General features: G+C 49.7%; 2 protein-coding genes across 6 annotated transcripts in view; one reads left to right on the top strand and one right to left on the bottom strand.

The window, feature by feature from the left end:
- Positions 1 to 888: 888 nt before the first annotated feature.
- Positions 889 to 14928, bottom strand: UBE2I (ubiquitin conjugating enzyme E2 I). 4 transcript variants are annotated; one of them, XM_084761254.1, is made up of 7 exons: positions 14792 to 14928; positions 9646 to 9722; positions 9427 to 9510; positions 8315 to 8387; positions 4118 to 4227; positions 3922 to 4001; positions 889 to 1502 (listed from the first exon to the last, which is right to left on the bottom strand). In XM_084761254.1, the coding sequence occupies exons 2-7, from the start codon at positions 9709 to 9711 to the stop codon at positions 1439 to 1441; spliced, it is 477 nt and encodes a 158-aa protein (XP_084617380.1). In that variant the 5' UTR covers positions 9712 to 9722; positions 14792 to 14928; the 3' UTR covers positions 889 to 1438. The 4 variants fall into 4 exon arrangements, with proteins under 4 accessions (XP_084617380.1, XP_084617382.1, XP_084617381.1 ...); XM_084761256.1 differs by lacking the exon at positions 14792 to 14928 and adding an exon at positions 13942 to 14115; XM_084761255.1 differs by lacking the exon at positions 14792 to 14928 and adding an exon at positions 13662 to 13853.
- The window catches only part of LOC311585732 (mastin-like), a 23452-nt gene continuing 12166 nt past the window's right edge, over positions 14790 to 26075 (top strand). Inside the window, exon 1 of one of the 2 annotated variants that reach the window (XM_084761253.1) lies at positions 14790 to 14922. The gene's annotated coding sequence lies outside the window, so the exon portion shown is untranslated. Of the gene's footprint in view, positions 14923 to 15089; positions 16050 to 26075 lie in introns of those variants that run through there. The other variant, XM_084761252.1, reaches the window with a different exon arrangement.

Below are 26075 nucleotides of genomic sequence, written 5' to 3'. Positions count from 1 at the left end.
TACCCACAAGGCACTGGCCACCCCAGCACAAGCCCCTCCAACTTCAGAGTGTAGCCCTCCCTTGCTTGGTCCCTGAACCTGAGCCACTGTTGACTGCTTCCCATGTCAAGGGTCTCGCAGGAACGAGTCTGATGAAGACTGATCCCTGGCTATGTCCACTGCACCCTCCCTGTGCTCTGTAAGCCCCAAGATCACAGACCCAGCCTGGCCCAGGCAGGGGCTACAGACCAGACCAGCTCCAGCAAGCAGAGTATGTGGACAGTGTGGTACCTGAGGTCATCCTGTGCCGAGGCCACACCCAGGCTGGTCCCCTGGACGGAAGGGTAGGGTCCAATGCAGGCCAGGAGGTGCAGGAGCTGTACTCAGGTGCTTTAGAGGAAGGACCTGCTGTCTGCCAGGGCCGGTGGCAGGGCTGCCTCCTCCAGGGTGCAAGGGCAGGACATCAAAAGGCCTGAAGCCGGCTATCAGGGCCCAGTGGGGCACACAGTACAGCTAACAGGCAGGGAGATCAATGCAGGCCCCTGTGTCCTTAGCCCTCACTTGGCCTCAGCCTTGCTCTGGATCAGCCAGTTTTTCACCCTGCTGGGTTCACGAAGGCTGGATTCGGATTTGACTTCATGTGGGTCTCAAGCCGCTTGGTACCTTAAGGCCCGAAGACCCCAGGTGGGGAGAACAGAACACACCTCTGTACATAGTCCTATTTACAAAGAACCAGATGAAGGTGGAGCTGCATGGGCCTGGGCACATCCCTAGCAGAAGCTGTGAGAACTCCTAGGTGCTGTTCCTTGGGCTCAGCCTTGGTGCCTGGTAAGGGCTGCAGCCATGCGAGGAGGGCCAGACATACTGAGGTACCTCCTCACATTTTAATGATGATAATGCAACAAAAACCTTTATATAAACAGTTTATTTACTCTAAACAGCAACACAGACAAAACGCCATATAAACACAAAGGAAGTGGTGCAGAATGGAGGAGATGCTGGCCAACTTTGGATCTGAGGCTCATAAGCAACAGCCCAGGTTTCTGAGAAGGATGAGGGCGGGGAGGGAGGGACAGTGTGGTTCTGTCATAGTCAGCTGGAGGCCAGAGCTCTGACCAGTGGGAAGCATGCCTGCATCCGAGCGCAAAGAAACTAGCTCCTAGGGGCTTACCAAGTACAAAAGTTTATCATTTTACAGCAGTTGAAATACTGACATCAATATTAAAATAAAAGCAAGTTTTACATAACAATCAAAAATACAAAAGACTGAAGGAAGAGACCCTGTATGAAAAACCGGGGCAATTCAGCGAATTGAGACTGTATATGCCAATGGCGGAAATGGAAAATGGCGCCCGCTCAACCCTCCCAGGCGACTAGTAACTGTTAGATCTGCAAAAGGTTGTAAACAAGTTCTTGCCAAGCCAATCCCTTCCTCGTCATGGAGCCACAGGGCCGCTGCTTATGAGGGGGCAAACTTCTTCGCTTGTGCTCGAACCCTTTTCTCATATTCCACTCTGTTTTGGCTGAGGAGGTCAAGAGAGAAGAGAGTTAGACAGGGTGGTAACATGGCCTGCTGACTGAGCTGGAGACCCCACCCAGTGCCCGCCCAGGGGCAGGGAGGCAAAGTGGTTGCACCAGGTGGCCACTGTGACAGGAGAGGGGCAGCAACTTTCACTGAGTTTTTGTGTCACCTCAACTTCTGAGCGACAGAACATAGACTACCACGTGGAAGAAAGAGCGGCCTTGGCTTCCTGTGCCACGTCTAGCTTTTTGTTGGGAGTCAGGGTCTCGTTTGCTGCTGAGGCTAGAGTACACTCCCACTACTGACTACTAAGTGCATCATCACTGGGAAACCACATCAATGATGAACGCACTGCATCACAGCCTGGACACATCTGCCAATGCAGCTGGTCACACAAGTGCGCATCTCCATCTAGCAAGCCCAGCAAGCCCAGACCTCATCAGCCATGAGACAGAGCTATGAACAGGAGAACAGCCCACGGGCACCAGGTTTTGTTCAGTTCTGATAATAGGTCAGAGTGTATGTGGGCTTTCAGTATGGAAGTCATGAACAACTGTTGAGACTTCAGACCTAGGCCGACCTGCACTGTCCATGTGAACAGAAAATGGATGCAAGGGACCATGTCCTTGAGGACCAATAGGAACAAGAAGACATTTACAGGCTGGGATCCTTAGGGGTCTCACTGAAGAGCCCTGGCACAGCATGAGCTGCTACATGCCAGTGAACTTACCAACTGTCCCTAGAGCAAGCCTAAGGCCAAGCTGCCTGGCCCCAGGGTTTATAAGAGAGTAGTCGAGGTGCAAATGACAGGTTCTTGTGCCAAGGTCACCCCAGAAAGGTCCAGGACCAGAACCTAAGCAGGAAGGACATTAATACTTAAAAGCATAAGCTAGTCCTGGGAGAGGGCTGCCATTACCATGGAACAGCAACCCAGCCCTCACCCAGGAGCATTGTTAGTCACCAAGCAAGGACATGACAGCAAGGCACCAGCCACTCCAGAAGGAAGGACATGAAGCCTCTATACATTCAGTGAAAAACAACCACAGAAAGCAGAGCAGGAACAGAGCCCACGTTAGCCAACCGTGAACAGAACTGGAACTCAGGCACAGTGCACTAGGAAGCACCCCACAGATAGAGGCTCCAGCAGGCTGGCAAGAGCACACCAGCTTCACGCGCTGCACAAGCCCTGCGCAGTCACTTCTGCCAGGAGCCACGCAGGCCAGCCACAGCAGAGGCGACACTGGAGGAATCTGCCACAGCACCTTACACACGGGTCAGGCCCAGAGGAGCCTGGGGCACAGGCGGTCGGCACACAGCAGGCACGGCACTGTGGGTGTAAGCTACAGTCCCAAGGAGCTAGGGACAGACTTTAGACAGGCCTGCCACGGCCACAGAGAGGGCAGCACACAAGCACCAAGGTTGGGCATGCACCCAGCCTTCCTCTGGCTCCTTCCCTGAAGACACAGTGCACACCCACTCCTTCCTCTCCTGTCTAGTTCTTGGGAAGGACAGACAGTGGTGTAACAGAGCTCCCCAGGACACAGAGACGCCTGAGACTCTGCCCAGAGGACTTTGCTCTACTCCCAGTGTGAGTAGAGGGTTGGTAGACACAAAGGCAGAGTAGTGGGGTCAAAGTCCCTGCAACGGGACTAACCTTAGGCATTCCAGCTAGACTAATTTCAGTCCTTGCCTAGCTCTGCAGGACCCTGGCAGACAGCAGATGACACATACATAACATGTTAAGTCCAGCGTTGTCAGTTCGCATTCTGGTGTCATTCTAACTCAGAAGCAGAGCATTCTGTGTGACTCCATGGAAGGCACCAGACTCCCAACCTACTTTATAATGGCCCTATCCACTAGCCCAAAGGAAGGAGGGAAGGAGGGAGGGAACGTGTGTGTGTGCTTATGTCCAGGACACTAACAGGACCTATTTTGAGTGTTTTCTTTTATGTCTACAACACTTGTTCAACTGTCAAATTCTAACCAATCATATGATGTCATCCTTCCTCAGCAGATGCAAAAAGAGCCAAGAGCACTCTACTAGCAAGGCTGTGTTATGTATGATGCAACAGGCCACATCTGCTTATAACACTGACCACACAACACTACAAAGCAGTCCATCAGCACCCACGTATCACCTGTCCTATACCTGCCATCTTACCTCACATATGCTCTGGTTCCCTGCTCTCACTCAGGGTAAGCTCCTTGTACACATAGTTCTGTTGCTGATAGGTCAGACACGAAGTTTCCTTGATGGCTCTCTGACCACACCCCATGGTCACCTGTGAGGTGCTGCCACCCAGTGGGAATTTGCACCTCCTCCTCAGGGCCTCCCTCCCAGCTATTAAGCCCCTATCTGGCAGGTGGTCAGCCTGCACATCCAGGAAAGGAGCGTTAGCCAGCTGGCAGTTGCTACTAACCAGTAAATTGTGTAGGCCTCTGCTTGAGCTGGGTCTTGAATATTTGGTTCATTTAGAAGTTCTTGTATTCCTAATAAGATCTGTAGGAGAAACAAAAACGATCAGCAAACATTGATGGGGCTTGGGGGTCTGAAGGTGGCCTTGGCTCATGTGACTAAGACAAACCCATGGCAGGGTGGCCAGCTGTCATCCATACCTGTTTGATCGTGATCGCTGGCCTCCAGTCCTTGTCTTCCTCCAGGATGGACAGGCACACTGTGCCAGAAGGGTACACATTTGGATGAAACAGTGGTGGCTCAAATTTACCTGGAGGACAGGGAGGGAAAGGGATACTTTTGGAGGCAGATGCTGCCCCACCTCCACCCCATTCTGCTCTTTTCTGTCACCAGAGCACCTTCAAAAGAAACAAACTCTCAATAGCAGAGGGGCCAGAAAGAGAAAGGTGAGCATACACCTTTCCCTCCTGAGGAGCTAAGCCTCCATACAGCAGACAACTCTGCCTTGAGGAACCTGGAGCAGCCAGAAGAGACCATGGCCAGGAGCTGGGTCAATTGAGCCTATGACCTCCTCCCATGTCCACAGTAAGAGGGGACAAACGTTTAAGGCTAGAGGGAACAGGCCAGTATAAACACCCCAAAGACCACTTAAGTGTGTGCATCACTTCACAACATAGCTTTAAACACACCACATTTCTTTTTTTTTTTTTTTTTGGTTTTTGTTTTTCAAGACAGGGTTTCTCTGTGTAGCCTTGGCTGTCCTGGACTCACTTTGTAGACCAGACTGGCCTCGAACTCACAGAGATCCGCCTGCCTCTGCCTCCTCAGTGCTGGATTAAAGATGTGTGTCACCACACCTGGCACACATTTCTTTATAGCAGCAGAAAAATCTGCTATGATCAGCCCCACTCAGGTACTGTTCCACAGCTGAATTCCTTGTAGTGCAAACAAACAGGCCAGGCAGCTGTGGTGGCATACACCTATATCACCTACTCTCTGCAGGCTAGGTAGGAAGATTATTGAGTTGAAGCCAGCCTAGGCCTCTCCTGAATCTTTTTTGTTTTTTAAAAAGGGTGGGTGTTAGAGAAATGGCTTAAAGGCTAAGAACACTAACTGTGCTTCCAGAGGCTCTGGGTTCAAGCACCAGAACCCCAATGAAGATTCATAACTGTTCCTGCCCTGGGAAGTTAGTTTCTTTCTTTCTTTTCCATTTTGGTTTTTCAAGACAGGGTTTCTCTGTATAGCCTTGGCTGTCTGCCTTGGACTCAGAGATCAACAAGAAAGTGGGATATAGCTCAGTGATGGAACATTTGCCTAGCACCTGTGAGGCTCTGGGTTCAATCTAATGCACCACAAAAATAAAACAAAATTAGTGAAGAAAGATGAGACAAGAATGAACACCAGCATCAATGTCAAAAGCCCACAGAAAACTCCCTAAGTGTTCTGCACAAGTCTCTGTCCAGCCAGAGTTGCTGTAGTTACTGCATGCCACTCCACGCCAAGCTGTGAGAAAGAACTCATGTGACTTGTGCCACAAGTACACTGATAGCAAATACAGAGGGTCGTGGGTGTCACATCCCACACTAACACCACCAGGTTCTCCAGTTCAACGATCTCTCAATTGGGCCAGGCCTCCAGGGTCCCAATTACTATTATTTTTAAACCACTGAGGGGTGATGGTACACACTGCTAATTCCTGTACTTGGTAGGCGGTGGCAGGCAGATCTCAAGTTAGAGGCCAGTTTGTTCTGCAGAGTGAGCTCCAGGACAGTCAGGGCTACACAGAGAAACCCTGTCTCACCTGCCTCAAATAAAAATCCTTTGTTTTAAATGCATGTGGGTATTTTGCCTGCATGTATTTTTGTGGATCATGCATGTGAAAGCCCCATGGAAACCTAGGACAGGAATCACAGCTAGTTGTGAGCTGTCATAGGATGCTAAAACCCAACCTTGGTCCTCTAGAAAAACAGTTAGTGTTCTAAACCTGCGCCAACACTTCAGTTTCTGACAGCTGCTTTAAAGCTTGGCTAACCTCATATCCCTTACTGATCGGAGAAATGCATGCACTGTGTTCTCAACACAGGCCTTCTCCTGCAGGCATCTTTCCTAATTCCAGGCCTATCTCTTTGTTCTTTTAATTGCACTTTTCAACAAACACACATTTATTTATTTTCTACCAATGATAACACACATGTGAGTCTCAGCTGGTCTCTGCTGGTCCCCTTTGCTTTTGGCCTCACTCATCAGTAGCAACTGCTCTGAGCTGCACGATCAAGCATCAAGGAGTCTACCATCTTGCTGTCTGGGGATTTCTATGCTGTATCTTGCTTCCCCTTATTCTTGATTATTTCTCATGCTACTACAAATGCACCCTGCCTTGCCTTTGTGAATGTGTGCAGGCATGTCTACTAGTCAGTTCTAGAGTAGTAGCATATATTTTCCAGAGAAATAACAGCCTTCACACCCAAGTGCCCAGCTCTTGGTTGCACGAGCCTTCTTTTTTTTTTTTCTTTCCCGAGACAGGGTTTCTCTGTGTAGCCTTGGCTGTCCTAGACTCACTTTGTAGACTAGGCTGGCCTTGAACTCAGAGCGATCCGCTTGCCTCTGCCTCCCGAGTGCTGGGATTAAAGGCGTGCGCCACCACGCCCGGCAAGCCTTCCTTTTTTAGCAAGGGTCTACTCTCGTTCATGGCTGCCTGCCTCCTTGGTAACCTATAAGAGCCTGAGAAACAGTGAGGTGTACTCTGCTCCTGCATCTCTCTCACTAGCTGGTGTCTTCTGACTGACTTAACTCCAGGGCCACATGGAGAGCCACTCTCTGTGGTCAGCAGCTCTTATATTTCCTCCACCTCAGGAACCTCCTCCAAAGCTGCCCTGCTCCCCATGCACTTGGCCGAGCTGAACATACAGGCTGTGACAAAGGAGACTGCCCTTACATCCACCAGCAAGCTCTGGTCATTTTATCCCATATCAAACTGTGGTAGAGTACGGCCTCTTCTGGACTATCCACTCTGCTTCGTGGTCTGCTCGTCTGTCTTTGCGCTGATCCCATAACATCTAACCATGCCTTGGTAACTGGCTGCTGACAGTGGTCTACCCATCTCAGGGGTCTGGCCACTCTCTCTATACTGGGTCTCCATCTGAGTCTCATGGGCACTGGAACTTCAAGGGATCGACTACCCCTGCCCTTTGCACCTCCACACATACTTTAGGGCCTGCTTGACTGGGACACCCTGTGGCATTTGCACACCAGCTAGGAGGACGGCCATCTTCCCACATGATTGCTGAGGCTGCCCTGGTTTCTTAGAAATGCCCATGGTTTCCAGTGTATAAGACTTTCCTTCCAGAGTATTTGGTACTACTGTGAATAGCTTAGTTTTCAAACTTGCATGTGCTACAATCAATTTCTTCATGTTCATGTTTTTCCTTGTAAGTAGCTGCATCTTGGTTTTCCTTGCTGGCTTTGAGAGACTTCTTGCTTCATTGCATTTGCATCACATGAAAGCCACGAGACAAGCAACCGTGTCTGTCTCTAGTTTAGATATCCACTCCTTAGTTAATAGCACAGCTGGGCACAGTGGCACGTGTCTATAATCCCAGCACCCGGGGAAGCAGAGGCAGGTGAACCTCTGTGAGTTCGAGGCCAGCCTGGTCTACAAAGTGAGTGGAGGACAGCCAGGACTACACAGAGAAACACTGTCTCAAAAACAAACAAAACAGAAAGCACTAATCATAGTATGGCAAAAACAAACAAACAAACAAACAAACCCCTCAGACAGACAAATTGACCCCAAATAGATCAAGAAGGACTCCACCCAGTGGTTCCCACTAAGCTGTGTTCAAGTACTCCCAGTGGGGCTACTTCAACGGGCAGCATCTCTATTTACAAACCAGTTGTAAAAGCTCAGACCTGGTCTTACTGGGCAGGTGGTTGGGGGGGCACTGCACCCTACACAAGTTCTGCTGAGGCGCACTGAGGTCACACACAGTCCAGCCTTCTCTTTTAACCCACAGGCCTGAGGGCATGTCATTCAGGCTGCAGAGTCTCTCACTGGGATGCTGTACACGAACAACAACAAGCAGAACGCAGCAGACCAGAATCAGTGAGTCTTCTCTCTCACTTAGTGCTTTGAATTGAGCTCAGGAGCTGATGTATGCTAACTACTGGGCTAACCTAGGGGGCGCTCCTACTCCGCAGTGGCACCTATGAATCTGACATTCAGGGCTCTCTCTCTCTGCCACATGTGGCACTTCCTGATTGGCTGGAATTAGAGAGCCAAGTCATCAGAACTGCCTTTATCCCAGGACTTCCACCTGCCTGCGGGGCGGAGCATCCATAAACATGGCTCCTGAAGGGAGGCTGTGGGAAGTGGACTGCAGGCTCTCTGCAGAACTTACATTTTGGTGGCGAGGACGGATAGTCATCTTTGAAAAGCATCCGTAGCTTGAACAAGCCTCCTTCCCATGGAGTCTGTGGGGAGGGAACTAAGATCAGGTATGTGGCTCACTTGCCAACGTGAGCCCAGGAGAAGTTTCCGCAAGCCTGTGTCCTTTGGGCCTGTTTTCTAACTGCCTTAGACCATTACTGCGCCCTAGCACTGAAGAAGACTCCCACTGTGCCTATGGGGAACAAGACAAGAGCCCGGCCCGCCTCAGATAAGATGGAGGCAGATGCTGGCTTGAACACAAGTGGGGGAGTTTACCAGATGCTGGAGGGCTCAGGGCCCACAGTTCATGGGTGTCTGAGAACACCAAAGAGCTCAGCAAACAAAGTTGGGCCCAGCAGCTTGCACCTGTATTACTCAAGCCTACTAGGGCAGGGACAGGGCACTACTCCCCAACCCGACCATCTTCCTACCCCACCACGTGATAGAAGCACTAAGGTGCAACGTGCAACTGCCCCAATGAGCCCCGAGGGACAAGAACATCCTCTGCATACGTCAGGGACACACTCCACACTCTGCAATAGAGCAGTGTACAGATGAACCCAAACTGCATTTCTGCTCAGTTGAACCTGGGGACTCCAGTTTAGACCAATGGCTAAAGTCATAGAAGACCCTCCTTCTCACATGCTTTACATGTGTTGGGCAAGGACAAACAACTGGCAGCATTGAGGCCCATGTGCAGCAAGGGCGGGAGAGATGGTGCAGAGGTTAAGAGCAGAGGTCTTGAGTTCAATTCCCAGCACCCACATAGTGGCTCATTGCCATCTATGATGTGATCTGATGCCATCTTCTGGCCTGTGGGTGTATATGCAGGCAAAGCACTGTATACATAATAATAAATAAAAAACCAAAACCAACCAAACAAACAAAAAAAACGAGGGGCCCCTTGCCATGCGGGCTAACTACTTTGTGGCTAGCAACCTTCACCTGTCCCTCACACTAGGGTGACCTGGCAGGCTAGCTATGGCCAGAGGCCACAGATACCCGAACTCAAGTCCCTTCTAGTGGTTCTACTCCCTCAAATCTCATTAAGGACAGCAGGCGCAGAGGCAGCGGCAGCCTTACCCCCTTCTTCCCAGGGATAGCGCACTCCCAGTTCATCAGGTTCATCGTGCCATCAGGGTTCTTTGTTGGGACAGCCACAAAGCCCTGAGAAAGAACAGTCACAAAACAAACCAGCTCAGAGCACAGGCCTGGATCTCACCCAGTGGCCCCAGCCGAGCAGCAGGAGCACAACCCAACAGAAGGCCCTTCCTTGTGGTAGAGAAACAGAATGCTTCTTACAAAGGGGTGGTCCTTCCTCCAAGCTTTCCTTTCCTGCGCAAGTCGGCTGAGGGCAATCCCCGACATATTCAAAGTCCCTGGAACAGACAGCACAGAGGGAGGGTTAGGTAAAATACACATGTCTGCTCTGTGCCACCTCCCCACCCCCACCCCAGCCAGAGAGGACTGTTTCCAAGAAGCAGGTAATGAGGCTGGAGCCCAGCCGCTCCCCTTGAAGCAAGCACTGGCCTTACATCCCTCAATATGCCCCAAATGCCTCCACATAGGGAGGTAGGCACCACTGCTGTCCCTCTTGTGGCTTACACCCCCAACTGCTGGGAGGTGCAGTAAGGAGAGCCTGCACAAAGGCGTCACCTCCCTGGCAGGCAGTGAGCATCTTCTGGAAAGACTTGGCACCCACTCCACAGTCTCTCAGGAAAGGTAGGGCCTAGCAGGCACGGCAAGCTCTCACCTGAGGCTAGGATGAGGCGCAGTGGTTCACAAAGGTAGAATGCTAGCCTGGGAGCAGGAAGAGGATTCAGGGACAAAGTATTGCCATCTGGGGCCCTGAGATCCCAGCTCAGAATCAGGCCCGACAGGAAGACAATCACTATTTTGGATGTACTGGTGAGAAAAATCTGCAGCGCAGAGCAGGGTGAACTTCCACAGGCAGACTACCCTAAGAGGCCAGACGAATCTCTCTGCTTTACTGCTCTATACTATAGCCACCCACAGACTTGTCAGCTCACAGCCCAGAGGTCTGCCTTATGACCCTGGGGGATAGAGAGTGCAAGCCCCAGGTCAGGTCGGCAGCACTTGCTAGGAACATCTTGGCACCCTAGGCTCCACTTAGCATGGGTGAAGAAGACACACCTCTACTTAGGCCCACAGCCTGCATTCACTTTGACTCCAACCTGGCTACCACCTGCTTAGGGTTTTTTGTCTTGTAATGACATGAAAGAGTACTCAGAGACTCCCAAGCCTACAGAGCACTGGGATCTAGAGGCAAGTGGATCATAGGCACACAACTCCCTTGAGAAGAATCTAGGAAGGCAAAGGTTATCTTTCTGAGGTGGGTCACACTGAGCTGCTTCTCAGGACAGAGTTTCTGTATCTGACCCCATCCTAAGGCTTCCATCACTCTCTTGTGGGCAAAGTCTTCTAGCAGGACTAGCCCAGTCTTTGTTTTCAGCTCAAAGTCTTCACTCTGAGGCAGAGCCTTCACCCACCTCAGGACTAGAGCAAGATTCTTTCTGCTACAGCTTCTGACAGGCCTAAACCAGACCTCCCTAGAGTTCCTGTTACTTAAACTTAGCTCAGGTTGCCCATTTTATTTGCAAAGCCATGACTGCCTAGGAATCACGGTGCATTCTTGACCCAGCCAGGGCCACCAGAGCCCCCACAGCTGTCAGAAACCGTGATCCCTCTGCTACAGGTAGCTGATTGCAGCTTAGCTATGCATCGTCATCTGCAAGCAGTTGTTCTCTGGCATCCCCTGAGCAGACAGAAGCACTAAGTCAAAGCAATCTGGTGGAGCCCTTATCTCAAAAACAAGGTGGCTTGTTTTTGAGATAAGAGTCTCACATTGTAGCCCAGGTTAGCCTGAAACTCACAGCCACTCTCCTGGCTAGCTCTTGGTGTTGGGACTACAGGCATGAGCCACCACATCTAGCTCCTAGACACTAGACAGCCTTTTCTTCCTTTTTCCCTTTCCTTTGTTTTTGGAGAAGAGTATCACCATGTAGCCACAAATACACTATGTAGAACAGGATGGCCTTAACAATCATGCCTGCCTTAGTTTAGCATTAAAGGCATGTACCACCACACCAGGCCCAAGCTTGCTTTTGATGACTTTATCAAGTAGACAAGTGGAAAAGGGCTGCCATCAGAGGTGGCAGCCTCTCTTAGGAGGCCAGGTTTCAGGAACTTGGGTGAGGTCACTATAAAACAAACACCTGGTATTGGCCTTTCTAATATCCTGTACACTCAAAGCCAACATGAAGAAACTCTTTCAGAAGCACAAGCGGGGACTGAAGAGATGGTCCAGAAGTTAAGAGCATCAGCTGATCTTCCAGAGGACCTACCTGGGTTCAGTTCCCAGCACCCACATGGGTTCAGTTCCCAGCACCCACATGGCAGCTCACAACTGTATGTAACTCCAGGAGACCTGACACCCTCACACAAACATGCAGATAAAACACCAACACACATAAAATAAAAAATTTTAAAGTAAAAACAAAACAAACCAAAAACAAACAAACAACAACAACAACCCCCCCCCCACCAGCCACCAGGACAAGCCTTGAAAGACAGCCCCTAAATGCCATAAGCTCCAGCCCCCAGCACAAAGTGTACAAATTAAAGAATCCTCTCTTACCTGACTTCAAGCCCAAACCCAACTGGCCTTCACCACAGGAGTAGAACCTGTTCAAAACAAGCTCGGCCACGGAGGCTCTGCCACCAAACCCCAAGACCTGCCTGGATAGTCAGCGCTTAGGAAAGGTAGGATGCAGGTGGCACTCACCTAAGAATAGGGCAAGACAGTGTTCTGGCCACAGGAGTTTACTATTGAGAAGAGCAGGGTGCTACTCACGCCCTGGTGATACGGGCATGAGAAACACTGCAGGGGAGGACTAGTTCTGAGCCGTCTGGTTAGAAGGGCATAGGGAGGAGGGGGCAGGGCACTGAAGACCAGGGCTTCCCTTCCAATAGGTCCCACTTTTCATCTAGTGCTTCTCAATGGGCAGGCCCAACTGCCCCCTCCGGCTTAAGGGCAAAAGCACAGGCGTTTGAGGGCAGGCAGGAAAGGAGCTGCCACCTCCACCCAGCGAGCCTTCAGGTGGCGGAGGTCCCAAGCAAGTCTAGGCATTGTTTCCAAACAGGTCTCTGGAATACTGTGCTGCACAAAGCTGTTGGGACAGCCACAACCAACCTCAGGAGAAAGGTGCATGCCTAGAGACTTCCATCCTAGCATCCAACTGTGGTTATCCCAAGCGTGAAAACGGAGGAGCTGTAAGTAGTGAGTCACGCCTGGACACTCAGCATCAAGGGACCACCACGAGCTCAAGGTTAGCCTTGGCTACAAGAGATGCTGTCTCAAAAACAGGGAGAAGGGAAGTGAGAGAGGGCTCTTACAGGGGCTCTTAAAGCCTTCTGCCCCCACGGTCAAGGAAAGGAAAGCACACAAGACAATGATAAAGACAGAAACTTGTCCTTGAAACAGTGCTGCCGCTCACACCAGCACTCCAAAAGCCACTTAAATGCAACTTGCCTTCACAAGTTAACAGCCACTTCACCGGCAGTCAAGTCTTGTGATGTAAAACGACAAACAACAAGCAAGCAACCGCCCACTACACACAAAACAAAAGCCCAACACTAGAGACAAGCTGGGCTAGGTCTTTTTCACCTACCCAGGGTTCCTGCAGTCAGTGTTGTATTTGTCTGGCGACACCACGGATTTCAAAGCTACTTACCAGTCAGAGAAGCCTGTGCAAGACTGCTCATCTCCGCCCACCTACCCTTATTCATTGGCAACATGAGTACCAGATACTACAGCTGGCTCGGAGAAGGCTGAGCGGCCTTTTCCACCCGAATGCACACCGTAGGCCCTAAGGACCCTTCTTCACTAAAGCCACTGTGCTGTTTCTTAAGTTTCCAGCGGCAGAGGCAGCCAGAGGCGGCCAGGACTGCCATCACTCACAGCCTAAACACCTTTAGAATCAGAACAAATCCCCCCCCCCCCGCCCTTCGATGCCCGTTTTCTGTTGGGCAGGCAGGTTAACAGGTAATTCACCCACTAAGACAACAGTTCCTTAGGAATAAAGGGCGGGGGTGGGTGGGTGGTGGGCAGAGAATCTGCACAAGACACCCACAAAACCCCAAAGGACAAACCCGGCGTCTCCTCGGCAAACGACGAAGGAAACCAAGCCTTCTGCTGCGACTCCGGGTGCTTCCAGGCCGCGACACGGCCCAGTAGCCACGGGCTTCCTGCACTCCCGCTCGCCCAACTACGGGGCCCAGCACCGCCCAGAACGTGCCTGGGAGCTACTAGGAAGATCAGATTGTCTGTTGTGGGGTCGGCGGAACGCAACACAACAAAGGTGGGGGGGGGGCAGTGAGTCTGCTCCCGACCCGGCACTCGCCCGGGGAACAGCGGCTGGGCCCCAGCGCCCTCAGGGCCGAGGCTCCGAGGCGGGAGGAGGCCGCAAGCAAGAGAAGGCCGCGGCGACTCGGCTCCGCGCCTCCCCGGAGCGTACTGGGAACGGCGGTGACGCGGTGCGAGGATCGGAGTGCGCGCGCGGGCCGGTGGCGGCTCACCTGGGCGACCGCGGCCCGGACCGTCGCGGCGGCAGAGGCGGCGGCGCTCCTTTGTCTCGGGACTTCCCTCCGCGCCCGCCGCGCGCAGCCCGGAGCGCAGGACCCCAGCGGGCGGGGCGGGGCGGGGCCTGAGCTGGGCTGCCCGCCGCGCGCCTGCTCCGCGTACCGTCGTTCCTGTCCCGCGATCTACGCCGTCTACGCAGCCAGGAGCTTCCCGCTGCCCGCGCTCGGTTGCCGCGTCCCCGTTGCCCGCGGACGCCTAGGGAGCCTGGACCCAGGGCACCTGTCCAGGCAGGCGGCGCCCTGAACGGCCGCACTCTTAAAGGAGCCGCGTCCTAGGCTCGAGGGAGCGTCTGCAAACTCCGCTTCGGGAGAAGCGCGTCCACTCGAGGACAAGCCTGAGAGGCGTGTGAAGAAAAGGAAGCCGAGATTCCCAAGGGTAATCCGGATGCTTAGAGGGCACGTTCCTGGGCACAGGCCCAGGAGGTATCCTTGGGCTCAAGGCTCGGGTCCCGGGAGCAAAGATCACTGAGGCCTACGCATCCTAGGAATCGTCGCAGGATGGTGATGATCCCCGGCCCACAGCGCGCTGTGAAACTTTTCGCAATTGGCCAGTTCGGGGACTTGGGCGGGGTATATCTTGAACCTACCCAATGAACTGGCCTCACACAAAAGGCCAAACGCATGCAAAACCGACGGGGAGAGAAATGTGGATGCTCCCTAACCTACGAGCTAGCCCTAAGTGGGGGAGGGGAACCGGCCTGAACCGTGGGGGAGGGGCAGCAGCCGCGAACCCCCACCCTCCGCTCCGGTCTCCGCCCCTGCCCGGCACCCTACACCCCAGTTCCACCTGAAACCCCTGCGCGGCTTCTGCTGGTCCTGCTGGACACGTTCTTGTCGCGCTGTGGCCTGGTCCAGTTTCCTTAGCCAGCCTTCTGCGACCCAGCTCCGTGCCCGGATGCCTTCTCACCGACGGGACGGGTACTTAGAACTTGCGCCTGGCCCCCTGGTGGCCATCCTGGGTCCTGCTCCACTTTTTGGCACGTGCCTCAGGCTTTCCCTGCTTAGTTCCAGCCCTGGGATCATTGGACGATGGGTCCTAGGAGGCTGGGGACTCCAGGAATGAGCAGTCTTCATTTGTTTATGTGTGGATGTCTCCAACCATCACTCTTTCCTTCCTTCGTCCTCTTCCTTCTCTTGCCTTCTGAGGCTGTCGGGTGCCGCAGAAAGGGGGACCACGGTCCCATGTCCCTTGCTATAAGTGCCCAGCGTTCTCTTGAGCCCACCCTGTGAATTTCTCCTGTTCTTAGCCAGACTGTTTTGGAGGAAAGTATGATCACGGTGACCACCAGATCCTGAGGGACCTTGGTCTCTCTCGTTGGGGCTGAGTTGTGGACAAGGCCTGCTTAGACACTTAACCCTGCCACCCAGCTGGAGTGGTTGGTGGCCCCAGCAGGTCTGTCGCCTCAACAGAAGGCATCCATTTTGGATCTATGTCAGCATGCGCAGCAGCTTATAAGATTAGTGGCTCCTGGGCCATTCGTTGAGCAAGAACAACCCTGGCCTGTGGGTTGTACCATCAGGGACCAAAGTCATCAGCAGATTGCCTGGGAGTTTCGTCTTGTGCCCAGTGGCTCTGAGTGAATTATTTATTTTTTCAGCTTAGGGTCCTGCCTGGTCTCCAACTCAAGGATGACCTTGAACTCCTGTTCCATGTGATTCCAACCCCCATCTGTAGTCTGTGAGCTGTCAAAGCAGTGGCCCCTCCTTCCCGCCTGCATGAGGTACTTTCTGCCACAGGATCTGTCAAAATGATGGACCATGTCAAAGCAGTGATAGCTCCTCAGCCCTTCAGCCTGCTGCCATTTTGAGATCCTGCCACAGTAGCTGTCCACAGTGGCAGCACCTCCTCTCCAGCCTCCTATCTCAGCCAAAGCTTGCCTGCAGCTTAGAAGGGCTTCCTATCCTAACCCAGGGGCCCGATGCAGGGAAACAGTGTGAACAAAGCCACCAATCCCTGACCTCCCCAAGCGCAGGACTTGAAATCCCACCAATCCTCACCCTGGAAATCTCTGCCCTGAAAAGCTCTGCCCCCTAAGAAATCCTATGTAAGTATTGAAGGGGAACTCATGCCCTTGTTCCCAGAAATAATAACTCTTAGACCTTATATTTGTAAACATATACAGAGGCCATATGCTTTGGCTGGTTCCCCAACTAGCTCACAAAAAATTTTACCCATTTATTTTATTCTGTGTGTGCCACATGGCTGATGACCTTTCCTCAGTTTCATACTTCATCTTTTTCAGAGTCCAGGGTGAATCTCCTGCCTCTGACTCTATCCCAGAGTTCATCTCTTTCTGCCGGAACTCCCTCCTCCTATTTCCTGCCTCAACTAATAGGCCATCAGCTCCTCACCCCCCACCCCCACCCCCACCCCCAATACACAGGGTTTCTCTCTGTAGCTTTAGCTATACTAGACCTGCTTTGTAGACCAGGCTGGCCGTGAACTCACAGAGATCTGCCTGCCTCTTCCTCCCAAGTGCTGGGAGGCAGGTGCCACCATGCCTGGCAGGCCATCAGCTTTTTATTGATAGATAGTCCTTCCATATGGATGCAAGAGATGCCTTCTACATTTCCCCCTTTTAGTCCAAATAAAAGCTCTTTCTCTTGCATCAGTAAACTGTATACAACAAGAACAATTACAGAACAACCAGGTAAGACTTACATTCACAATGTCCAGTCCTATGTACTTGGCAACTTGGCAGAAAGTATTCTATTATCTATCATATCTTGGTGATAAATCATTTTTAAGTACAAACTTGTGTTACCAATCTAAAAACATCTTCTTAGACCTCAAAATATCTTCTTAAATCCTAAACAATCTGAGCCTACTTACAAGACTAAAACTCTCTAGTCTTCAACCCCATCAGAGATTTGAGAAGGAATTAATATTTTTTTTTATTATTTGGTATTTTAGTTTTTTGAGACAGGGTTTCTCTGTGTAGCCATGGCTGTCCTGGACTCAGTTTGTAGACCAGGCTGGCCTCAGACTCACAGAGATCCACCTGCCTCTGCTTCCCAAATGCTGGGATTAAAGGCGTGCGCCACCACACCTGGCCAAGAAGGGATTAATATTACCTGAGTATGTAGGAAGTGCAGAGCAAGCAGCTTTCAAGATTGTAGAAATGACAGAGGCAACTGGCTACCTGGACGGTCACCCAAGTTTCTCAGCAAGTGTTGAAGCATCATCTTCAGCCTTCTGGCCCAGTGTATCTGACAGAGTTTGTGTGTGTGTGTTGAAGCAGGAATTATAAAGGACTAGCCTACCTTATTCTTGAAAAGCTTGGCAGTTGACTTCTCTGTTTCTAGTTAGTCCAAATTTGGACACCATTGCTTTCTACAATTAGGCAAGGGCATTTTCTTGCCCAGTGGCTAGTTTGCCAGTTAAAGCAAACTCCATGGGGAAGTTGTTTGGTGTTTTGTTGTTGTTGTTGTTTGGTTTTTGAGACAGGATTTCTCTGTGTAGCTTTGACTGTCCTGGACTTGCTTTGTAGATCAGGCTGGCCTCGAACTCACATCGATCCACTTGCCTCTGCCTCTTGAGTGCTGAGATTAAGGCATGTGCCACCACTGCCAAGCTGGAGAAGCAGGCTTGGAGTGCTGCCAGGAGCTAACATGTCTCACTGTCAAAAGATCCTTTTATTAATAAAAACATCTGTAAATGCCATATTCTGTGTATCTCTGAGGTTTTTGAAGATCATCTATTTATCTATAGTGTATCTGAATAGCCAAACATTGCTTATTCCTTTATAACTGAGTTTTTTTTTGGGGGGGGGTTAACAAGATTTATTTATATATACACAAGTGCTGCTCTATCTGCATGTACCCTGTATGCCAGAAGGGGGCATCAGATCACATTGTAGATCGTTGTGAGCCACCATGTGGTTGTCAGGAGTTGAACTCGGGACCTCTGGAAGAGCAGTCAGTGTGCTTAACAGCTGAGCCATCTCTCCAGCCCCAACATTGCTCATTTCTAGCTATTTACTCTCTGTTCAACCTGGGAAACACATTTCTGTAATTATGTGGCCTGGTATCTAACATGACCATGAGTTTGGTGGTTTGGTTGCTAACTTGTTTTACTTAATTATTTTAAACAGTTTGTAATAATAGTTTTTCAATGGAACTTTACATTGCATCTTTAAATGAATTGCACAGGTACAATACCTTATACAAGAGTTGAAACGTAACATACAGCCTGTAAAAAAAAACCCTTAATTTTGTATCCATATACAATGACCTATACTAATGTAAAAATGTCTGAGACTAGTAGTTTTCCTTTATTTTAAGACTAGATTCAGTAATCTACCCTTTTATCCTTTTATTCCCATATCTCCCATTTTTTCTTTTCCTCCACCCACTCCCCCACTCCCCTTAACATTAGATAAGAGAGAAAGAAGGAAAGAGGGACAAAATGAAAGAGAGAAATCCCTGAGTCTAAGCTCCTAAACCATGTTTTTTTCCTGACCAAGACCATTTAGTAACTTGCAACCAACCAAATGACCAAAAACTACATACCCACGTTTTGGGAAATGGTGCATCACTTTCTTTTTTTTTTTTTTTTTGAGAGAGGGTTTCTCTGTGTAGCCTTGGCCATCTTGGACTCACTTTGTAGACCAGGCTGGCTTCGAACTTACAGTGATCCACCTGCCTCTGCCTCCCGAGTGCTGGGATTAAAGGCGTGCGCCACCACGCCCGGCTTGCATCACTTTCTTAAAATTTCTTCTTGCTGTCTGAGGGCATTGTTTTCCTTTTTGGTGGCGGGTCGGGGGGCACGGTAAAGCAGAAAATTGAGGTGTCCAATATTTGAAAGTGCAGGGCTTAAATGAAGTCCTAACTGGAACAGTCTTTGGCGCTGGACCAATTGGGGTTGGTAGCTTTGACGCTGTCCTGGAAGCAACGTTTGATGAAACAGCTATTAAGGCAGTCTGAGGTTGGATCAAGCAGGATGCTGGAATAAATGTCTCAGCATCCTAGAGGGTGCTGGTGTCTGGTCCTTTTGTTCTGCAAACATATAAACACGTGTAGAATTACAGTGTCACAAATTAGCTGAAAATGCTTCTCTGCTCTTAGCTTGATCAGGTGAAAGGCATCTGTCTTGGTTCATAAGCCAGGTTGGGCTGTATAACCAAACTATATTGCTAGTTTTCATCTGTGCGTAAGTCCTGAGGCCTCTATAGCCAACACGATTTACTGGCTGAGCATAACTGAAGTCCTGGCTGGAGGCAGGCAGAGGGGCCAGCAATACAAGTTACCTGTTTTGTAGGTCTTCCTGATTTCTTCCTTCCTGTCTGCAGCCAAGGTCTTCTAGCAGCCGTGCTACTTGTCTCACCGCTGGATTCTTGGCCTTTCCAGGACAGACAGTTTTCGACTCTCCAGGCCACAGCCTGTAAGTCACTCTAGTAAATCCTGGTCCTGGCCTGGTCCTATACCGAACTTGCCTGCCTGTTCTCCCAGTGGGAAGGCTGGGCAGCCTTCAAGTGCCATCTACTTCCTTCTACAGCAGGAGAGGCGGCCAGACCCATGGTTATCAGGCTTGCCAGGTCCTAGCTGAATGATGAACAGGTGCGGCATGCAGAACAGTCTCGGCGCAGTGACCAGCACTTTGATTGCTTCTCTGTGCCCCCATCGTCCCCCCAGGGTGGCCATTACTGCCAGCCACCAAATCACCAAACTGACACAAGCTAGCGGCATTTGGAAAGAAGGATCCTCGCCTGAGGAAATGCCTCCGTTTCCTGGCCTATAGGCTTAAGCCTGTCCCACGTTCTCTTGGTAAGCGATTGATGTAGGAATGCTCTGTCCATTGTCGGGGGGTGGGGGGTGCCCCCTTGGACAGGTATTCCTGAGTTTTATAAGAAGGCAGGCTGAGGAAGCCAGTAAGCAGCATTTCTTTATGCCAAGAAGGCGTGTCTCAGGCGTTAGGATGAGGCCCATTCAGAAGGATCAAGAAGGCTATGCTGGGGTTTAAGAGACTGCCCCAGGGGGGAAAAAGAAATGGAAATCAGGGCACCTTGTCAAGGGGGCCACCAGTGTCCAGAATGACCAGCTGAGCAAAGGTTTATGGGAAGACAAACATGCCTCAATAATACACTTGCATAGCATTGGCTGGCACGCAGGTTTGGCACTTGGTTCCCTGGAAGGCCCAGCTTTGGCTCTCTGCTGCCTCCGATGAGTACATGGGGGGTGGTGATGCCTTGAGACAAGGACCAGGGTGTGACCGGAGTAAATGAATAGGCTTGTTGAAGCTAGGTTCAGTGATTCATTATATATATATTACACACACACACACACACACACACACACACACACACACACACACACACCTCTACAGGCCAGAAGAGGGCACCAGATCTCATTATAGATGGTTGTAAGCCATCATGTGGTTGCTGGGAATTGAACTCAGGACCTCTGGAAGAGCAGGCAGGGCTCTTAACCTCTGAGCCATCTCTCCAGCCCTGGACTGTTACAATAAAATATCTGTTCGGCCTAGGAAGCCAATAACTGACACAAAGAGACTGAGACATAATTCAGAGGTGCAAGCACTACTACACTGGGCAGAATCTAAACTGCTACTTTTTTTTTAAACAATAAACTAAAATAAACCACTCTAATCCTCATAACCTACATATATCCCAAGCACTTGCCAATCTGATCCTTCTCAGGTGGCTTCTCTCCTCCAACTCTCTGTCAACTGTCAACTGTCAACTCCTGGCTCCTCCCCCTCTCCAGGGAGTCCCACCTTTCACTTCCTGTCCTCCTGCCCAGCTGATTGGCTAAACAGTGCTTTATTGACAGTTGTTACATCCACTCAAGACATTCCCCAATTCCCTTTTTTAGTCTAATTAAGAAAATCCTTTTACCTATACGTTTATATTATTACACCAATATACAACACACACACACAAGAACTACAAAACAATTCATGTTTTACTCAATATTTTGCTGTCTTCAACCCCATCAGAGACTTGGGAAGGAACCATAGCAGTCTCTATTCTATTATTTGGGTTATCTCTTAGGGAGCTATTTCCCCCACTGAACTATAACAAAGTCTTAGTCCCAAACTCTTGGAATTTGCCCTGCACTGAAATGATGATAATCAGTTACACTCAGTTTCACTGTTAGACTAAACCCTCTCCTAGGTGAGTACACTTGCACATGTATTTTGGATATGATGTCCATGTTTCCTGTGTTTCAAATATAGTGGCTTAGGTTTTCATTAAGATGTTACTTCTTGGGCTGGAGAGATGGCTCAGAGGTTAAGAGCACTGGCTGCTCTTCCAGAGGTCCTTAGTTCAGTTCCCAGCAACCACATGGTGGCTCACAACCATCTATCATGTAATCTGATGCCCTCTTCTGGCCTCTGGGTGTATATGCAGGCATAGCACTGTTTACATAATAATGAATACATTAAAGAAAAAAAAAAGATGTTACTAGCCGAGTGTGGTGGCTCATGCCTTTAATCCCAGCACTCAGGAGGCAGAGGCAGGTGGATCGCTGTGAGTTCGAGGCCAGCCTGGTCTACAGAGCGAGTCCAGGATAGCCAAGGATAACACAGAGAGACCCTGTCTCGAAAAACCAAAAAAAAAAAAAAAAAAGTTACTTCTTGGGAGCTGGACACGTGTCTCAAGGGTTAAGAGTATGCACTGCTCTTCTGAGGACCCGCGTTTAATTCTAAATACTATGTCAGACAGTTCACAATCACCTGTATCTCCAGGTCTCAGGGAGCTTGTCCTCTGCAGGCACCTATGTTCACAGTACACTTCCCCACAAAAATATAACAAAATAAATTGTAAAAGATGTTACTTTATTTATATATTTAAATTTTTTTAATTAAAAAAATTTTTTTTTGGTTTTTCAAGACAGGGTCTCTCTGTGTTAGCCTTGGCTGTCCTGGAGTCACTTTGTAGACCAGGCTGGCCTCAAACTCACAGCAATCCACCTGCCTCTGCCTCCCAAGTGGTGGGACTAAAGGCGCGTGCACCACCACGCCCGGCTTTATTTTATTTTTTTAAGATTTATTTATTTATTATGTATACAATGTTCTGCCTGCATGTGCTCCTACCCACCAGAAGAGGGCACCAGATCTCATAGATGGTTATGAGCCACCATGTGGTTGATGGGAATTGAACACAGGACCGCTGGATGAGCAGACAGTGCGTTACTTAAGGCTTCAAAACCACTACCAAACACATACTTTTTAAAAAATTTTTTATTTTGGGCCAGGTGGTGGTGGCGCATGCCTTTAATCCCAGTGCTTGGGAGGCAGAGGCAGGAGGATCACTGAGTTTGAGGCCAGCTTGGTCTACAAAAGTGAGTCCAGGACAGCCAAGGCTACACAGAGAAACCCTGTCTCGAAAAAGCAAAAAAAAATTTTTCTTTTAAATTTTGGTGTAGGCTCAATTTTCTTAACAGCTATATTTTAGTATGGACTTATTAAATGAGCCCAAACTATAGGAAAAGGAGATTAAAGAATGCAATAATGGCCAGGCGTGGTGGCGCATGCCTTTAATCCCAGCACTTGGGAGGCAGAGGCAGGCGGATCGCTGTGAATTCGAGGCCAGCCTGGTCTACAAAGCGAGTCCAGGACAGCCAAGGCTACACAGAGAAACCCTGTCTCAAAAAACAAAAAACAAAAAACAAAACAAAACAAAAGAATGCAATAATGGAACCTTAAGGATATTAGTTCCGAGGAACAATCCTCCTGGTGTAGTCAGCAGGACCTCAGCAAAGCAGCAATCCCACCAAAGTTGCTGCTGGAACCTGGAACAGCAGCTGAGGCCCAGAGCCTCAGCCAGAGCCCAAAGCCTTGAGGCTTTCCTTGGAGCAGTTCTCTCTAGGAGTGTCTCTTGAAGTGTTGATGAACAGCCAAAACAATCCCAAGTCCTCTCTCTCAGTCTCCTGTTTTGGGCGAGCGCACTTGTGTGTGTGTGTGTGTGTGTGTGTGTGTGTGTGTGTGTGTGTGTGTGTGTGTATCCTCTCAGAGGCTCTACTAGGATGTGTTCAGCTGGCAGCATTGGGGATCAACACAAAAACATGTTTCTCTCTCCTACATTTTGGGGCTGGAGAGATGGCTCAGAGGTTACCAGCACTGACTGCTCTTCCAAAGGTCCTGAGTTCAATTCCCAGCAACCACACGGTGGCTCACAACCATCTATAATGAGATCTGATGCCCATTTCTGGCCTGCAGATGTACATGCAGGCAGAGCACTGCATACATAATAATAAATCTTTTAAAAAAATCTATAAGCATGCAAATACATTTAACTATTTTTATATATTCACGTATTGTGTGAATATGTGCATGCATATGTCATGGAGCACATGTGGAGATCAGAGGACCACTGTGAGGTGTTTTCTTTCTATCACGTAGATTTCAGGGACAGAACTTGGGATATCAGGTTTGGAGGCAAGCATTCCAGCTCACTGAGTCATCTTGCCAGCCTGAAAATACATTTTCTTCCTTTCTTTCTTTCTTTCTTTCTTTCTTTCTTTCTTTCTTTCTTTCTAAAAGATTCTTATTTATTACATATACACTTTATAGTGATGAAATTTAAGTTTAACATCTGTATAAAGTTTAGACACACAGTGCCTTTAGCTCTCAGATGTATACATGATGTCTGTTACAAATATATGGTACTGAGTTTACCATAATAACCTAGAATAACAGTCAGTGAACTAGAGCTATAAAGTGACATTTATTTTGTCTTGTTTGTTTTGTTTTTGAGACAGGGTTTCTCTGTGTAGCCTTGGCTGTCCTGGAACTCACTCTGTAGACCAGGCTGGCCTCGAATGCACAAAGATCCGCCTGCCTCTGCCTCCCCAAGTGCTAGGATTACAGACATGTGCCACCATGCCTGGCTAAAAAGTGACATTTAAGAAGAGCTTTATTGAGTTTGGCACACTTTTAATCAAAGCAAGAGAAGGCAGAGGCAGGCAGATCTCTGTGAACTCAAGGCCAGCCTGGTCTACAGAGCCAGTTCCAGGCTAGCCAGAGCTACATAGTGGGACCCTTTCTAGTGTAGACATGGCTCAGCAGTTAAAAGCACTCACAGCTCTCTCGGAGAGCTGGAGTGTGTTCTCCATCAGATCCAAGCTCCGGGATCACAGGCGTGTGCAACCGCCCCTGGCTTACCCACACCTTCTTAAACATCCAACAGGGAGGGAAAAAATGAAGTAATTTGGTAATCATACAAGCAAGCCTGTGGTGGTGGTGGCACACACCTTTCATCCCAGCACTCAGGAGGCAGAAGGAGGTGGATCTCTGATTTTTGAGGTCAGCCTGGTCTACAGAGCAAGTTGCAGGACAGCCAAGGGTACACAGAGAATCCTATTTCAAAACAAAACAAAATTATACTAAGCAAAAAGATCCAGGCTGGCTCTGGAAAGAGAGTCTTAGTGCGGTGCTGGCCACTGTAGGACCAGTTCACAAGAGGGACAGCAGTGGGCACAGCATCCAGGGACAAAAGCTGGTGAATTCCAGCTGCAGAGTGACATTGTGGCCAGCTGCACGGTGGTATTGTGACCAACTACATGGTGGCATTGTGACCAACTACATGGTGGCATTGTAGCCAGCTGCATGGTGGCATTGTGACCAACTACATGGTAGCATTGTGGCCAGCTGCACGGTGGCATTGTGACCAACTACTTGGTGGCATTGTGGCCAGCTGCACAGTGGCATTGTGACCAACTACTTGGTGGCATTGTGGCCAGCTGCATGGTGGCACTGTGACCAACTACATGGTGGCATTGTGGCCAGCTGTACAGTGGCATTGTGACCAGCTGCATAGTGGCATTGTGGCCAGCTGCATGGTGGCATTGTGACCAACTACATGGTAGCATTGTGGCCAGCTGCACAGTGGCATGGTGACCAACTACTTGGTGGCATTGTGGCCAGCTGCACAGTGGCATTGTGACCAACTACTTGGTGGCATTGTGGCCAGCTGCACGGTGGCATGGTGACCAACTACTTGGTGGCATTGTGGCCAGCTGCATGGTGGCATGGTGACCAACTACATGGTAGCATTGTGGCCAGCTGCACAGTGGCATGGTGACCAACTACTTGGTGGCATTGTGGCCAGCTGCACAGTGGCATTGTGACCAACTACTTGGTGGCATTGTGGCCAGCTGCACGGTGGCATTGTGACCAACTACAAGGTGACATTGTGGCCAGCTGCATGGTGACACTGTGACCAACTACATGGTGGCATTGTGCCCAGCTGGAAGTTCAGATTCTCAAGTACCACAGGTTCCTTCACATATGTTTTCTCATCCACTGTCATTATCGCCATCATATTCTCCTGCCCCCATCCTCTCTCCCTCCTCTGAAACGAGGTCTCCTTGAGTGGCCCCAGCTAGCTTGACGCTGGCCTATGTAGACTGGGTTGGCCTCAGACTCACAGAAATCTACTGGCTTTTGTTGGGGCTAAAGGTATGTGCCACCACGCCTGCTGTTTCATTTTCTTGAACTACTTTTCTTCTCAATGACGTCTCAGAGTTCAACCTCAGTCTCTCTCCCTCTGCCACCACCCCATTCCCCTTTTGAGACAGGATTTCTCTGTGTAGCCTTGGCTGTCCTGGAACTTGCTCTGTAGAGCACTTGCTATGCCATGTTTAGTTGACATCCTTGGGGCACCTGCTCTTTTCTGAAGAGAAATGGAAAAGCAGTGGATCTGGGGGAGAGGGGTTGGTGAGGGGGTACCAGGAAGAGTGGAGGGTAGGGAAACTGTTGTCAGGGGAAAAAATAGAAAAAAAATTGATGTGGTTTGAGTTTTTATTAAAGTCCATGTTTTTTTGTTTGTTTGGTTTTTTTTTTTAAAAGAGATTTTTAAAAGAGGTTTAAAAAATGTATTATTATGTATACAGTGTTCTGCCTGCATGTAACACCTGCAGGTCAGAAGAGGGCATTAGATCTCATTATAGATGGTTGTGAGCCACCAAGAGGTTGCTGGGAATTGAACTCAGGACCTTCAGAAGAGCAGCCAGTGCTCTTAACCTCTGAGCCATCTCACCAGCCCCAGGTTTTTTGGTTTTTTTTTGAGACAGGGTTTCTCTGTGTAGCCTTGGCTGTCCTGGAACTC

This window comes from Acomys minous (genome assembly GCF_964271855.1).
Source record: "Acomys minous genome assembly, chromosome: 16".
NCBI classification, from domain to species: Eukaryota; Metazoa; Chordata; class Mammalia; order Rodentia; family Muridae; genus Acomys; species Acomys minous.
This window is presented reverse-complemented; position numbering and strand designations above follow the sequence as displayed.

Bases quoted from the DNA above. Each gene is read 5' to 3' on its own strand.
- UBE2I (XM_084761254.1), bottom strand. From the start codon at position 9,711: ATGTCGGGGATTGCCCTCAGCCGACTTGCGCAGGAAAGGAAAGCTTGG. The intron at 8,388-9,426 runs GTAAGGCTGCCG...CCCTCCCCACAG, and splicing joins CTATCCCTGGGAAGAAGGGG to ACTCCATGGGAAGGAGGCTT. The intron at 4,002-4,117 runs GTATGGATGACA...TTTCTCCTACAG, and splicing joins CAGCGATCACGATCAAACAG to ATCTTATTAGGAATACAAGA.